This window comes from Bos javanicus, chromosome 3 (genome assembly GCF_032452875.1).
Source record: "Bos javanicus breed banteng chromosome 3, ARS-OSU_banteng_1.0, whole genome shotgun sequence".
Lineage (NCBI taxonomy): Eukaryota > Metazoa > Chordata > Mammalia > Artiodactyla > Bovidae > Bos > Bos javanicus.
Genome location: NC_083870.1, coordinates 84,779,972 through 84,796,765, shown reverse-complemented (window position 1 = coordinate 84,796,765; position 16,794 = coordinate 84,779,972). Strand labels below are relative to the sequence as shown.

The following is a 16,794-nucleotide window of genomic DNA, read 5'->3' as shown; positions in this document are numbered from 1 at the left end:
TGCAATGTGATATAAAGTGTGGGATTTTCCCAGTGTGCTTCAGAGGACTGGGGTATCTTATAAATGTTTAAACTATAATGAGAAAATGTGCATTTACTTATATATGTTCCTGCAATTCCACTTTATTTCTGAAGTGTAAGATTCAGGTCAAGGTCAATGTAGGGCTAGCTGCTTACAGGGAAGTAGGAATCTTGGGAAGGAGAAATATCTGTTTAAATATTGTATTCATACAGTAACTCAAAAATTATCTTTAAATGACAAAAAGTAAGGCGTCAGGTAAACATCTCTATTTTTTTCCTTTCTTAAAATTATGCTAAACTTATGTTTAATGTTAAGACCTTGAATTATAAGAAGCACTCTAATTTTTCTATTCCTTAAAGTACTATTGATCTCTAAAGGAGATATTTAATAAGTGAAATTATAGCATCTAGGGAAAAAAATTCTTCTTTTCTGATTTTGTAAGGTAGTCGATGCTGCCTCGCAATACACTCCTGGCCTTTCTTGTACTGGTCATTTTCTTTCTTTCTCCTGTGTAGCTGCTTGAACACCTCCCAGCGGGTGAGGAGTGTTTGTTCAGGTGGCACAGAGTAGAGAGATCTTGACTGGTAGAGAGTAACTTAATATCAGCCACTATAATGCCTATCAGTGAAATTCTAGCTCATTTAATTATTACTTAATTCTCTGATTATTTTTTGTATCTGAGAGAAGATGATTGTCTTCGCTCTGGGGAAGTATGGATGGCTAGATGTTGCTCTTGCAGTTTCTTAATTCACTATACCTGGTAAGGTGTTTTGAGCCAGAACACCTTTTTAAAGAATGGGGTATCTATGTACCTACAAAAATGGTGAAATTCTGACTGGACCTGTGATGAAATAGGGAATCCTCACGTTCAGTTCATCTTTCAGTACTGGATGCCACTCATGTTTGGTCAGATTTCTAAAAAATTTGTTTTGGAGATCATTCATAGGATCTCAGGTCTATAACCAGGTATTGAATGTTTATCATTGGAAGGAAGCTTTGTATTCATTTATCATTTCCTTTCTGCCAAACCACAAAAATCCCACCTTGTTGATCTTTTCTCATGTATGTGATATATGATGTGTGTGTGTGTGAGAGAGAGAGGCTGCGTAGCTCTTTACAGCAAGCCTGTATCATCATCCTTTCTTAACCTCTTTCTAGGAATAGAGATTTCTTTGAAACCAAGCATAATCGAGAAATGAAATAGATTGTTAAAAGACTGAATGATGCATTTTAAGTCGAACAGACATGTGGATTATCTGCTGTTTCGATCTGTCCATCCGGAAGTTCCCTCCATGATCACTGTACCCTCAATTTTTGTATGGGAATTGGAGATTAGATGTAAAATACAAATTATTCACACTAGTCAAGTAAAAAGGAATGAAGATTTTTTTTTTCTAATTTGACTACTCATATATTTTCTTGGAGGAAAAAGCATTATGAAAATAATCCAAAATAGACACTCAAATGTATTTCTTTTAAACTTGTTTCAGACCTGTTGCTGGAGGTTCTAGGATATTGCAAAAAATCCTTTTAATAAACATTACTGGTTTGATTTCTTACTGACTTTCACTACTTTTCAATGTGAAAATATGTGGAATTTATGACACATGATAGTGAAGACCTAGCTACCCCCTACCCAACTCAAGGAAGAGTCCACTAGCAATACCTTGTATTTACTTCCATGTTCCCTAAAAATAACCCCCTGAAATCCTCCCATTATCATGAGGATTGTGTTTATCAGTCCCCTCCTTTAGAAGAAAGGTTTTTATCACCAATGTGTACTAAATATATTTCAGTTTTGGCTTGTTAGTAAATTTCATAAAGAGTAAATATACCTCTATGGCACTTCTTTGGTGGCTCAGACAGTAAAGAATCCGCCTGTAATGTGGGAGACCCAGCTTTGATCCCTTGGTCAGGAAGATCCCCTGGGGAAGGGCAGGGCAACCCACTCTAGTATTCTTGACTGGAGAATTCCATGGACAGAGGAGCCTGGTGGGCTATAATCATGGGGTGGAAGAGAGTCAGACATGACTGAGCGACTTTCCACTTTCACTTTATACACACATACATACATACATTGGTGCTTCTGGAAATTGCATTTTCACTCAACATTATGTTTCTAATATAATGTTTCTAATGTCCTGTTGTTAAAGGGTGATCTGTATAGAGTGTTGATCCTTGAACAACATGGGTTTGACCCATACCAGGGCCACTTACAGCTGTAGTCCATGGGATTGCGAAGAGTCGGACACGGCTTCCCTTTCACTTTTCACTTTCATGCATTGGATAAGGAAATGGCAACCCACTCCAGTGTTCTTGCCTGGAGAATCCCAGGGATAGGGGACCCTGGTGGGCTGCTGTCTATGGGGTTGCACAGACTCGGACACGACTGAAGCGACGCAGCAGCAGCAGCAGGGCCACTTATATGCGATTTTTAAAAAATAAATAAGTATTTCAGTACTACATGATCCACGGGGGTTGAACCCAAGATGTGGAACTGTGGACATGGAGGGCTGACTTTCAAGTTTTATACAGATTTTCAGCTGTGTGGGGGTCAGTGCCTCTATCCCTGTGTTGTCCCGAGGTCAACTGTACTGTGATTTCTTCTTCTTTTTCTTGTATAACATGCCACTGTGTAATGGAGCGATGTGATCTTGCCAGTTTCTTGTTATTCAGTTCAGTTGCTCAGTCATGTCCGACTCTTTGAGACCCCATGGACTGCAGCACACCAGGCCTCCCTATCCACCATCAACTCCCGGAGCTTACTCAAACTCATGTCCATTGAGTCGGTGATGCCATCCAGCCATCTCATCCTCTGTCGTCCCCTTCTCCTCGCGCCTTCGATCTTTCCCGGCATTAGGGTCTTTTCCAGTGAGTCAGTTCTTCGCATCAGGTGGCCAAAGTATTGGAGTTTCAGCTTCAGCGTCAGTCCTTCCAATGAATATTCAGGACTGATTTCCTTTAGGATGGACTGGTTAGATCTCCTTGCAGTCCAACAGATTCTCAGGAGCCTTCTCCAACACCACAGTTCAAAAGCATCAATTCTCCAGGTTTGATGCATGATACAGTGTGCTCGGGGCTGGTGCACTGGGATGACCCAGAGGGATGGGTGGGAGGGGGTTCAGGGCAGGGAACTCATGTACACTCATGGCAGATTCAAGTCAATGTATGGCAAAACCAATACAATATTGTAAAGTAAAATAAATAAATTAAAATTAATTAAATAAAAAAACCAAAAGCATCAATTCTTCTGCGCTCAGTTTTCTTTATATTCCAACTCTCATATCCATGTATGACTACTGGAAACACCATAGCTTTAACTAGACAGACCTTTGTTGGCAAAGTAATGTTTCTACTTTTTAATATGCTGTCTAGGTTGGTCATCGATTTTCTTCCAAGGAGCAAGTGTCTTTTCATTTCATGGTTGCAGTCACTATCTGAAGTGATTTTGAAGCCCAGGAAAATAAAGTCTGTCATTGTTTCCCCATCTATTTGCTATGAAGTGATGGGACCGGATGCCATGATCTGTTTTCTGAATGTTGAGTTTTAAGCCAGCTGTTTCATTCTCCTCTTTTACTTTCATCAGAGGCTCTTTAGTTCCTCTTTGCTTTCTGCCATAAGGGTGGTGTCATCTGTATAGCTGAGGTTATTGATATTTCTCCTGGCAATCTTGATTCCAGCTTGTGCTTCATTCAGCCTGGCATTTCGCATGGTGTGCTCTGCATATAAGTTAAATAAGCAGGGTGACAGTATGCAGCCTTGACATACTCCTTTCCTGATATGGAACCAGTCTATTGTTCCATGTCCAGTTCTAACTGTTCCTTCTTGATCTGCATACACATTTCTCATGAGGCAGGTCAGGAGGTCTGGTATTCCCATCTCTTGAAGAATTTTCCACAGTTTGTTGTGATACACACAGTCAAAGCCTCTGGTGTAGTCAATAAAGCAGAAGTAGATGTTTTTTTTGAACTTTCGTGCTTTTTTGCTGATCCAGTGGCTAGTGGCAATTTGATCTCTGGTTCCTCTGCCTTTCTAAAACCAACTTGAACATCTGGAAGTTCACGGTTCATGTACTTTTGAAGCCTGGCTTGGAGAATTTTGAGCATTACTTTGCTAGTTTGTGAGATGAATGCAATTGTGTGTAGTTTGAACATTCTTTGGCATTGCCTTTTTTGGGATTGCAATGAAAACTGACCTTTTTGAGTCCTGTGGCCACTGCTGAGTTTTCCAAATTTGCTGGCATATTGAGTGCAGCACTTTCACAGCATCATCTTTTAGGGTTTGAAATAGCTCAACTGGAATTCCATCACCTCCACTAGCTTTGTTCATGTGATGCTTCCTAAGGCCCACTTGACTTCACATTCCAGGATGTCTGGCTCTAGGTGAGTGAGCACACCATCATGGTCATCTGGGTCATGAAAATCTTTTCTGTATAGTTCTTCTGTGTATTCTTGCCACCTCTTCTTAATATTTTCTGCTTCTGTTAGGTCCATGTCATTTCTGTCCTTTATTTGCCTTGTTATTCTTTATTCTTCTTGTTATTAACAGTAGCATGTTTTCTGGACAGTGTGTGTAAGAGCTTCTTTAGGGTATAGACCTAGAAGTAGAATTGTTGAATCGTAGAGCATGTAAGTATTGCATTTTTTATAAAGATAATATTATTTTATTAAGTAGTTGTACCTATATACACTCACTGATAATTGTTGTTCAGTCCCTAGATTGTATCCATCTGTTTGTGACCCCATGTACTGCAGCATGCCAGGCTTCTCTGTCCTTCACTATCTCCCGGAGTTTGTGTAAACTCATGTCCATTGAGTTGGTGATGCCATCCAACTATCTCATCCTCTGTCACCCCCTTTTCCTCCTGCCCTCAATCTTTCCCAGAGTCAGAGTCTTTTCCAATGAGTCAACTCTTTGCATCCGGTGGCCAAAGTACTGGAGCTTCAGCTTCAGCATCAGTCCTTGCAGTGAATATTCAGGACTGATTTCCTTTAGAATTGACTGGTTTGATCTCCTTGCAGTCCAAGGGACTCTCAAGAGTCTTCTCCAGCACCACAATTCAAAAGCATCTATTCTTCAGCGCTTAGCCTTCTTTACAGTCCAACTCTCACATCCATACATGACTACTGGAAAAACCATAGCTTTGAATATACCGATCTTTGTCAGCAAAGTGATGTCTCTGCTTTTTAATATGCTGTCTAGGTTTGTCACAGCTTTTCTCCCAAGGAACAAGTGTCTTTTAATTTCGTGGCCATAGTCACCAACTGCAGTGATTTTGGAGCCAGGAAAATAAAATCTGTAACTGTTTCCACTTTTCCCCCATCTATTTGCCACAAAGTGATGGAACTGGATGCCATGATCTTAGTTATTTGAATGTTGAGTTTTAAGCCAGTGTTTTCACTGTCCTCTTTCACCTTCAAGAGGCTCTTTAGTTCCTCTTCACTTTCTGCCATTACAGTGGTATCAAATTAGAAACGCATTCACATATCAACAACCTGATATCTGAGGCTGTTGGTATTTCTGCTGGCAATCTTGATTCCAGCTGAGTCATCCAACCTAGCATTTTGCATGAGGTACTCTGCATAGAAGTTACACAGTAGCAGTGTTTAAAAGATTCTGTTTATATTTATGCTTTCCAGCACTTGAAAAGTGAAGTGAAAGTGAAAGTCATTCAGTCGCATCTGACTCTTTGCGACCCCATGGAGTATACAGTCCGTGGAATTCTCCAGGTCAGACTACTGGACTAGGTAGCCATTCTCTTCTCCAGGGGGTCTTCCTAACCGAGGGATTGAACCCAGGTCTCCTGCATTGCAGGCAGATTCTTTACCAGGGGAACCCAACAGTTGTCATTGTCAAATTTTTGCTTTTTGCCATTCTGGTGGTTATAAAATGATATTTCAGTGTGGTCTTATTTTACATTTCTAATTTGATTGCTAATGAGATTAAGTACCTTTTTTGTATACTTATGAACCACTATCTTTCCTTTTCTATGACATAAACCCTCATGACTTTTACTCATTTTTTTCTGTTGCTTATCTTTTTTTTTAATTTGTAGAAGTTCTTCACACATTCTTATTTCTGTCCCTTTGTGTTTTATGTTTGCAAATATCTTTTCATAGTTGTGGCTTGTCCTTGATTTTCTTTAAGGTATCTTTGATGACCAAAAATTCTTAATTTTAATATATATATTATTAATCCTTTGTTTTACAGTTAGTCCTTTTGTGTCTTAAGATATCCTTTGAGTTTAGAGATACCTTGTATTTGTCATACATCTTTAAATATTCGTCTCACATTTAACTTTGTATTCCACTTGGAATGTATTTTTGGTGTATAGTATGAGGTAGGGATCTAATTTCATCTTTTTCTCTGAATAATAGTTTTCATTATATCATTAAATAGTTTCTCTATTTGTATATGATCTTCAGTGTTCTGTCGTTTATTAAGTTTTCATATTTGTGTGGGTCTGTATTTAGACTCACTGTTCTGTTACAGTGATCAGCTTGTTGGGGGGTGTGTGTGTGTATGTATGTGTGTGTATGTGTGTGTGTGTGTGTGTGTGTGTGTGTGTGTGTGTGTTTGTGCTCGGTTGCTTCATTTGTGTCCGACTCTGTGACCCTATGGACTGTAGCCTGCCAAGCTCCTCTGTCCTTGGGATTCTCCAGGCAAGAATACTGGAGTGGGTTGCCAGACCCTCCTCCAGGGGATCTTCCTGACACAGTGATTGAATTGGCATCTCCTGCATCTCCTACATTGCAAGTGGATTCTTTACCACTGAGGCACCAGGAAAGCCAGATCAGCTTGTCTACTCTGTATCAAAACCATGCTGTTTAGTTACTAAGCCTTTGTAAGTTAGTTTTGCTATCTGATAAGGCAAACCCTTTACACTTTATTTTAAGGAGTGTTTTTAATTATTCTTCGCCTCTCTGTTTCATATATATTTTAAAATCATCTTGTCAAGTTTCATGAAAAATCCTATTGGGATTTTGTTTAGAAATGTATTAGATCTACAGATGAATTTGAGGCAAATTGACATCCTTTACTGTCAGCCTTACTACATCTATGAACATGGTATGTCTCTCCATTTCTTTACATCTTATCTTCAGTAAATTGTATTATTTTTCACCCAGGTCTTGATTTTTTTTTGCAAAGTGGATTTTGTAAATTGTGTTTTGAAAAATATATTTCTGTGTTTCCAGTATAGAAATACAGTTTATGTTTGAATAATGATCTTTTGTGTAGCTGTATTTACATATTTTTCAGCCAGAAATTTGTCTGTAAATTTGTGTTTACTGTGTATATAATCATACATTTTCATTTCTGCTGTTCAAATGCTATGTTTTTATTTTCCTTAACCTTCTTACTACCCTGGCTGCAGTTCCAGTTCCAGTTCAGTTGCTCAGTCGTGTCCGACTCTTTGTGACCCCATGAACCGCAGCACGCCAGGCCTCCCTGTCCATCACCAACTCCCAGAGTTCACTCAAACTCAAGTCCATTGAGTCAGTGATGCCATCCAGCCATTTCATTCTCTGTCGTCCCCTTCTCCTCCTGCCCTCAATCTTTCCCGGCATCAGGATCTTTTCCATTGAGTTAGCTCTTCGCATCAGGTGGCCAAAGTATTGGAGTTTCAGGTTCAACATCAGTCCTTTGAATGAAAATCCAGGACTGATCTTTAGAATGGACTGGTTGGATCTCCTTGCAGTCCAAGGGACTCTCAAGAGTCTTCTCCAACACCACAGTTCAAAAGCATCAATTCTTCAGCGCTCAGCTTTCTTTATAGTCCAACTCTCACATCCATACATGACTACTGGAAAAACTATAGCCTTGACTAGACAGACCTTTGTTGACAAAGTAATGTCTCTGCTTAGGTTTGTCATAACTTTCCTTCCAAGGAGGAGGAAATGGCAACCCACTCTAGTACTCTTGCCTGGAAAATCCCAAAGATGGAGGAGCCTGGTAGGCTACAGTCCATGGGGTCACAAAGAGTCAGACATGACTGAGTGACTTCACTTCACTTCACTTCCTTCCAAGGAGTAAACGTCTTTTAATTTCATGGCTATAGTCACCATCTGCAGTGATTTTGGAGCCCCCAAAAATAAAGTCAGCCACTGTTTCCACTGTTTCCCCATCTATTTGCCATGAAGTGATGGGACCGGATGCCATGATCTTTGTTTTCTGAATGTTGAGCTTTAAGCCAACTTTTTTACTCTCCTCTTTCACTTTCATCAAGAGGCTCTTTAGTTCTTCATTTTCTGCCATAAGGGTGGTGTCATCTGTATTCCCATCTCTTTCAGAATTTCCCACAATTAGTTGTGATACACACAGTCAAAGGCTTTGGCATAGTCAGTAAAGCAGAAATAGATGTTTTTCTGGAACTCTCTTGCTTTTTCAGTGATCCAGTGGATGTTGGCAATTTGATCTCTGGTTCCTCTGCCTTTTCTAAAACCAGCTTGAACATCTGCAAGTTCATGGTTCACATATTACTGAAGCCTGGCGTGGAGAATTTTGAGCATTACTTTACTAACGTATGAGATGGGTGCAATTGTGCGGTAGTTTGAGTATTCTTTGGCATTGCCTTTCTTTGGGATTGGAATGAAAACTGACCTTTTCCAGTCCTGTGGCCACTGCTGAGTTTTCCAAATTTGCTGGCATATTTAGTGCAGTACTTTCACAGCATCATCTTTTAGGATTTGAAATAGCTCAACTGGAATTCCATCACCTCCACTAGCTTTGTTCGTAGTGATGCTTCCTAAGGCCCACTTGACTACCCTGGCTAGTACCTCCAGTTTGTTGTTGAATTAACAAACCTCCAGTTTGTTGTTGAGGGTGGGCATTCTTGACTTTTTCCTTGATTTCCTGTTTATTTTTTATCCATGAATGAGACTGAGTTAATGCCTTACTGTTTAAATATGACATTTGCTGATCACATTTTAATTAGAGAAAGGTCAAGCAAAACCTTACCTAGTTTTATTTATTTTACCCTAATTTTTCATACTAGATTTGCTCTATATTACCAAAAATCGAAACTTCAAATTCTCTGGGCAAATTACTTCATGCCAAATGAAGTAGTAAAAATTATTAGGTGAGTGGTGTTTTGAAAATTGTGATCATCTAATATTTCACAATGATAGGCTAGAGTGTGTATATGAATCATTCTAGATATTTCAGTAAAGACAAGGACTAAATTTTATGTTGACTTGAGATTCTTTGTCACTGTGGTATGTGGATCAGCTTCTTAAGTGTTTAATTTGAACTGTAGAATCTTTAAGTATCATTTTTCACAATTTGAAATGCCTGATTTGGGTGGGTTTACCCCCCCTCCACCCCCATTTCCTCATGCAATTTTTGTTAAGACTTGAACAGATTACTCCTAATCTTGTGAGCAGACTGCAGGAAGACAACTATTAAAAGTAGAAGGCTATTAAGCAGTCAGGGGTTTATTATGCTTTAGTGTTTTGTTTAAGTCTGCTCTTAATTGGTTGATTAATGTATGTAAAGTCCTTTTCCCCCCTTCATCTCTACAGATGGCAAATGGTAAGTCCCAACTGTCATTGTTCGCAAAAAAGGTTATGGTTCAAAGTCAAAGATTCAGAGATACCACAATAATCAATCATAGGAACTTGTCTCAGAGTGCCCAGCCAGGCAAAAGTTAGGCAGAGTAGTAATATTTACTCAGAATCCCTTAGGCGCATGTTTTTTTTTTTTTTTTTTGGTGTGTTCTTGATTTTATTTAGGAAAGATTGTTTAATTAATAGCAATGTCTCTCTGAATTTAGTGGCAGGAATTTAAATAAATGTGAGAAATATGAGAAGGAGTGGTAAACAGGTTTTCTGTTTACTGATTACCAAATATTGCTGGAATTTAGGCCTACTGTTTAAAAATGAGTGTAATAGAGAAAGTAACATTCTTAATATATTGAGATTAATAGAAAACTTTCAAAGAAATATGTTTTTTCCATTTTCACTTGAGGATGATTTGTAATAGTTAACTTCCTTTTTTTAAGAGGAAGAATAGAATTATGTTCTGGTATTGATCCATAAAGAGGATTTGCATTTTATTCATACTATAAAAGTACCTTTAATGGATACATTGTGGTAATTGAATCTATACTGTGTATCACTATCAAAGTATCTTTTTAATTATTTTATGTTATATAATTCAGTAACTAAATTGAAGTCATGGGGAAGGAGATGACGATATTACATTTTTTAAGTATAATGTATAGCCTTTAATATTCTTAAAGTAGATGGCAGTTAAGGACATTTTTAGTTGAATGCAAAAGAAAGAGGGAGAGAGAAAGCGAGGGAGAAAGAGAGAGAGGGGGTAGAAGGAGGATTCCATTACATTCAGCACAGTATGAAACGAAGTCAAAGGAGTTTTGTTAATTAAATTCAATTGCCATCCATTAGACCAGTGGAATGAGATGGCTCTGCCAGGACGCTGACACAGCACAGGTATGCAATTTGGCTAAATGGCCATTTCTAAACCATAGCAGACATTTCTCTACTTGTTCACTTTTTCTTTTTTTTTAAGTGAGAGAGTTTTTACTCTTAAAAAGTCAAAGTAACCAGTGCTCGCTGAAGGGTAAAGGTATCATTTTTATGCAGTCTATTGAGAAACGATTAGTTTGTTGACTTGGAAATATGTGGTTCACATGGAGACTATTTGGGAGAAAATGACTTTTAAAAAGTATGCAGTATCCTCAGGCAAGCATACTAACAAGTTTAATGTGTTAATATAGACACGGGTGTGTTTTAAAAAATTTAGTTGTCTTTTGATCTAAACCTATTTCACTCATAGTCATTCCTTGGATTTTTTTAAGTATCCTTGATTTATAAAATTAATTAGAGCTATATTTGAGACTTTTATTTAGAGGAAGTTATAGTAATTGTGGGAATTATAAATGAAATTTAGGTGGCGGGTAAATGTATCTACATTTTGGCATAAATCACTACTTTTAGAGGCTTTATATGTCAGACTGGTGAGTTTCTTACCGTGGTGAAATGACAAGAATACCACTCCGGCATTGGCTGACACATAATTTTGACAGCCAGCAAGATTGCAGTGTTGCTGAGTGCACAGATTTCCACTTCCTGCCAAGATTAAAATTGGCAAAAACCAGAAAGGATATTAGGGATTGTCACTTTAAGGAGAAATAACATGTTAATGTTCTCCATTTGCTTAAGAAATATAAGGGTGATCTCTTGAACTGTGGTCTGTTGAATTCTAGAAGTTTGCAATCAGTAGAAGAGTTTGATTAGTGTGAACATCAAAAAATTAAATAAGTTGAGGTTCTCTGACATTTGTGATAATAAGTCTCATTATAGTTTTACTCTGTAGGAAATTTTAATTTTTCTTTTGTGTAAATTCTTCACAAAACTATAAAATGAGTTTCCCCAAAGTCCCTGAAGAACAAAGGCCTACCTTAAGTTAGTGAATTTGAAGCCAGAAGGCCTTATTTCCAGAATTCTCTTGATTTTTTTTTTCCTGTATGAGCAGACTGTTTTTCTTTTAATAAGATGCCAGATATTCCCTACAACAAGAAATGCCATTTATTGAGAACCTGCTATGTGCTGGGTTCTGTACCAGGCACTCGAATTTTCCATGTTTTTTTCTTGGGAGTTTTGTTTCAATCCAGGCGTAAAAATGCAGGAAAAAAAATGATATCCTCTGTTGTGAAAGAGTCAGACTCTGAAATCTGCTTATACTTTGCTATTTACAGTAAGTACTTTTGAAACAGCTGTAGACGTTCAAATGAAAGTAGCAGTGTGGAGTGGGAAATGTGGGAGCATTCATTTGTGAAGACTTTGCGTTTCTCCAGCTTTATGGCCAACAGAAAAGGAGATTGTTGTGCATTCTATTAAATACTGCCAGTATGATTAATTTAAAGGGTTACATTTTATTGAACCCTGGTGTAGATGTTCTTTGTCAACCCACATTCACAGCTAGTTAGAGTGTGTGTAGCATTTATCAAAACTTTCTGGAGCCCCTCTCACCTCATTAGCATCTGAATCTCTATTCAGCAGTTAATGTCCGTTACTGCTAGAGTGCTCAATTCTTGTTTTCAATAAGCCAGTTGTAAAATGTCAGACTGTCACTTACAATATAAAAAACCAAAAATGATGGTATTTGTAAAAATGTTATCACCTCATAAAAACAAATTGTAAAGACATGAAAGTGATCTTGCTATGCTGGGCTTTCAGAAGGGAGTTAGTACAGCTACTTTAAATACCAGTTGTGTAGATTCCCACACTTTTCTACCAATGGAGAGGTTTACACAAGCATAATTTAAGTTACAATTACACTAATTAACATCTCATTTGCATAAATTGTTGAAGTCAAAACAACAAAGAATTGTCTAAGAAGCTTAATCCTATTTGTCCAAAATAGATTTTTTTTTATAAAAAAGCCATGCTCTGAAAACTGGCAGCTTGGGTATGTCTTTAGTATGTTGAGTTATGCCATTTAAAAAATAAATGCTTTGTATTTGTTTAAGAATATTTTCTGTATTCTTTTTAGAATATTTCACTTTTAGTATGCTTTGAAAATTAAAAACAAAACCCAGTACACTCTGGTTCCTAAATCATATCCCAAAGTGATAACAAGATAGTAAAGAGATTAACAGGAGATTAAAATCAAGGTACAATATCATTTATATGTAGTAGTGTAGAATTACATGACTCACTGGATGTATGATGAACACGTGTGTATGTGTGTGTATAGAATTTATTAAGCATCTTTGTAGATTTTACATGGTCAGTTAAAATTTTTAAGTCTTGGCTGGTCTTGTTCATATTGTCCAGGTGTTTTCAGTGTCGTGTATTTGCCTTTTTATTGTTGTAGATTAAGGGTATGTTAAAGGTGGTTTTTACCCAGGTCTTCTACATGTGTGATAGCTCACAACTCTAGTCTGAAAACTTATTTTTTAATGGCCACCCAAATGCAGTTAGTTTCCTAGGGGATGACTTAGTACAGTAAACTGTCTTCTTTTCTATGACTCATTTAAAATCAGGGACATTTTTGCGTATAGTGGATTGGTGGAGTTTTCAGATCAACCTGCAAAACTCTTCTGTACTCTTGTTTGTAGGTGTAACATTCATTTATTTAGTATGCAATTGTTACCATTGAGTTTACATTAATTGTATTATGCATATATGGAAATAAAATGTCACCAGCAAGGTTTAGGATTTTTGTTGTTAATTTTTATAGTAATTTTGCGTTGAGCAATTGAAATTAGGCTGCTTAGTCAGTATTTCCAATGCTGTATTAGCCCTAAAAACATGACGAGATCAGGCATAAGATTAGAATGATAGTTTCACTTTAAAATTGTATGTCTTAAAGTTTTTGTTTATAATACATAGTTTATCTTAATTCAGTCATTAAGTCTTACTTTAAGTATATTCTTTAACTTGATCTTACAAGGTAAAGTTTATAAATTAATGTCTTAGAAATACTTAATTTGCAAATATGTTTTGAGTGTCAACAGCATGTGAGCCATTGTGCTGGATTTGGTGAGGGATATAATCTTATATATGTACAACGTAGTCCTTGCTGGTATGAAACATGTATTCTTGTGGATATGTAAATAAATAAACACCAAATGAGAACATGTTGTGTAGAAATGTAGAAGACAATTCATGAAGAAATGAGATGGTCTAGAAGGCTATTATATGCAACTGAATTTGACTAGTGGGTTTGACTAGTGGAAGGACGGTTGGGAAATGAGCTGATAAAGAGGGATGATGATAGGGATTAGTTAGAGAGAAGACCTGGAGAGCCAGGGAAAGGCATGCATGCAAGTGCAGGAGCAGGAATAGGCAAGGTTTGTTCCAGGTCAAGTGAGTGGACACATTCAGTTGGAATGGGGTTCGTCTTGGGGAGGGCAGTGAGTGCCCAATTAGAGATTTAAGCATTAGGAAATCTTGCAGAGGTTTTGAACAGGGACATGTTTTAAGAAGTGTTTTGCCAAGATTATTCGTGATTCTCAACGCAGGGAGCCTTGAAAAAAAGGATGGAGTGAGTTAGGGACAGTTTAGTTGTCCCTACACAAAATTATAAATCATAATGGCTCTTATTTCCTACTCCCTGAGTAATATAATGAACTAAACAAATGAAAAAAGCAAGGGTGCTTTGGAAAAAAATAAATGATTTCTGATTCTGGATGGCACTTAAAACTTAAAAAGGTATGTTTTGATATAATAAAATTTTACATTTCTTTTTCTATTTAATATTGATTAATTCACTCTATATGTTTAAAAAGATCAATATGGGAAAATGAACATTATTTCCATTCTCCTTTCAAAGGAAAATGATCTCCAGATTATTTTTCCATCTGTTGTTTTTAAGTTGGTTTTTAAAGAACACAGTTTGTTTCTTTTGAGTATGGCCAAATCGTTTCATTGTCAATATTTGATTTTTCTTGGAAGTTGAGGGCATGTCAAAGTTACTCAGGAGAATGTTCTGGACTTTTCTTCTTATCTTTTAAAGGCTTATCTTTGATAAGGTTGGACATGGTGTGTACATGGTGACTTTTATCATTCTTCTCGTCACTTTTCTATATTTACCTTGCTCTTAGTACGTAATCTGAGAGTGCCTTCAAGAGAGTAGAAGACATTTGACTTCAGACACCACGTTTTGGGCATTTTAATATAATCAGGAGAAAATTGAGTATTATATTCCAGTAGGAGGATAGGATGCATTGGCCTTGGTAGAAGTACTCATCTTAAGTATTCAGCAAATAACTTATTAATCATTTACTAGAAATAAGGTAACATGGTATATGTTGATAGCAGAAAAATAGTGAAAGTGGGGAAATGTTCTTTCCTTCCAGACGCTCAGATATTGGTAGGGGAAAAGGCAAGACGCGTCGAGTGCTCTGTTAAATGTAGACCACGAAGGACCCACGTGGCCCGAGAGAGGACAGTGCAGCCATACCTTGGGGATATGGCAACTTCAGTCTCAGGCTCCCAAAATAAAGCGCATGTCACAATGAAGCAGGTCTCGTGAGTTTTTTGGTTCCCAGTACATATAGAAGTTATGTTTGCACTATAGTCTATTAAATGTGCAGAAGCATTATGTCTTCGAAAGCAGTGTACCTGTCTTAATTTAAAAATCCTTTACTGCTAAAAAAAAAAAAAAAAATGCTAACCATCTTTTAACAACCAGGGTGGCCACAGGCCTTCAGCTTGTAAAACATGCAAGATCTGTGAAGCATAATAAGGCAAAGAGCCATGAAACGAGGTGTGCTTATATTGATTCTTAGTTGAGGAGAATGAGGATGATTTCTGTGAGGGAGGTGGTGTTAACGGAGGGCCTTGCAGACTGGCAGGGGAAATGAAGGGACAGAGCATGGGGCTGGGAGCCTAGGGTGTGTGTTCCAGAAATGGCAGGTGGTTGAAATGGAGCCTGGGGTGCACCGTGATGCCTCACTCCTCAGTCATTTAGCAGGCCAACTGTGGAGCGAGGCTGCTCACCTCACTCACAAGGAGCTCACCGACTTCTTCCTTGATGGGTGGAAAAAGTTTGTCCAGTTGCCTCTGCCTCAAAGAGAGAGAAGGTCCACATGTGGTTCCTTTGATGTATTATCCCTTGGCATAGCTAAGAGTTTGGTTCAAGTGTTTATTTGAAACTTCACAGTCCTGTAGCTAACGTGTGGATATTTTGATGGTGAAAACCGTAGATCTCCCTGTTCTTTCCCTTCCCTCCGAGGGTGACCTGAGGAATATCTGCCATATCTCCTTGTCTTTTCCTTTTTTCTCTCCTAAGAGTGTGATGCCAGTTTCCTCTGCTTCCAAGGCTGCTCAGTTATAACAGAGGTCAGTGGTATGCATGCAAGGCTGAAGTTAGAGATCCCAAAATAATGTTGTGGAATTCTCACGTATCAGTAGAATTGTGTTATGGATTTGAGGAAGCCTTGTATACAGTGAAAGCGAGACCCCTGAGTTAATTTAAATAAGTTCACAGGACATATCTACCATTACAAGTGTAGCTATAAAATATTTGCAAAGTTAAGGAGTTTTAATGTCTGCAAATATGCAGAAAACATGGGTACTAGAAAGTTTAGATGGCTTTAATGAAGAAACAAAGTCAACTTTGGAACTTTGCCTAACAGGAATGAGGTTTGTGAATTTGATAAACATTGTCGGTTGTTAAGGCATCTTCTGATAGGTGAAAAGTGGTTTTTTGATGCAGTACTGCCTGGCATGCATCTTCTCTATGGTCTATTATCTTGTGGGAATGACATTCGGTAAGTTGGTATCTGTGTGCATCCCACCCAAATAAAGAATGTTTCATCAGCAAAGTGAATTGCCATATAGTCATCAGACTCTGGAAATAAATTATCAGCCATGACTGCAGTGGGTGAGGCTGTTTGTTTATCAGATCGCTTGAGAACTGAGTAAAGTGAATTTCATATTTTCCTGAGTCTTGAATTCTCATTTTAGACATCTGTTCGGAAGCTTTGTAAGCCATGGAGCATTCTAAACGAGCATTTTGTTAAATGGATGAAGGAAGACTTAGTTTTCCATTGTTAGGTGAAACCTAATTAAAAATTAAATAATGACCTGTGTTGGCTTGTAAATTCCTTATTTCCTGCATGTATGAGTGTGTTTTGTTAGAACATTCCATTTTAAATTGTGCTTTTTTTTTTTATTGACAAGAAATACTTTAAAAATACTATTTGTTATCGGCCTCACGATAGAGTAGCAAAGGACAGTCTTTTGTTGAAAGTGGAGGGGGTGGTAGACGTTAGAGGCATGTAGCTTTAGGAACTGGATT

General features: G+C 37.7%; 1 protein-coding gene across 8 annotated transcripts in view; it reads left to right on the top strand.

Moving 5' to 3' along the window:
* The window catches only part of NFIA (nuclear factor I A), a 427,927-nt gene that overhangs the window by 48,833 nt on the left and 362,300 nt on the right, over window positions 1–16,794 (top strand). Inside the window, exon 3 of one of the 8 annotated variants that reach the window (XM_061411781.1) lies at window positions 3,176–16,794. This exon is cut by the window's right edge and continues 9,754 nt beyond it. The exons of the other annotated variants lie outside the window; for them this stretch is intronic. Coding sequence (XP_061267765.1) covers window positions 3,176–3,225 — 50 coding nt within the window. The 3' untranslated portion in view covers window positions 3,226–16,794. The remainder of the gene's footprint in view (window positions 1–3,175) is intronic. 8 annotated transcript variants of the gene reach the window in all.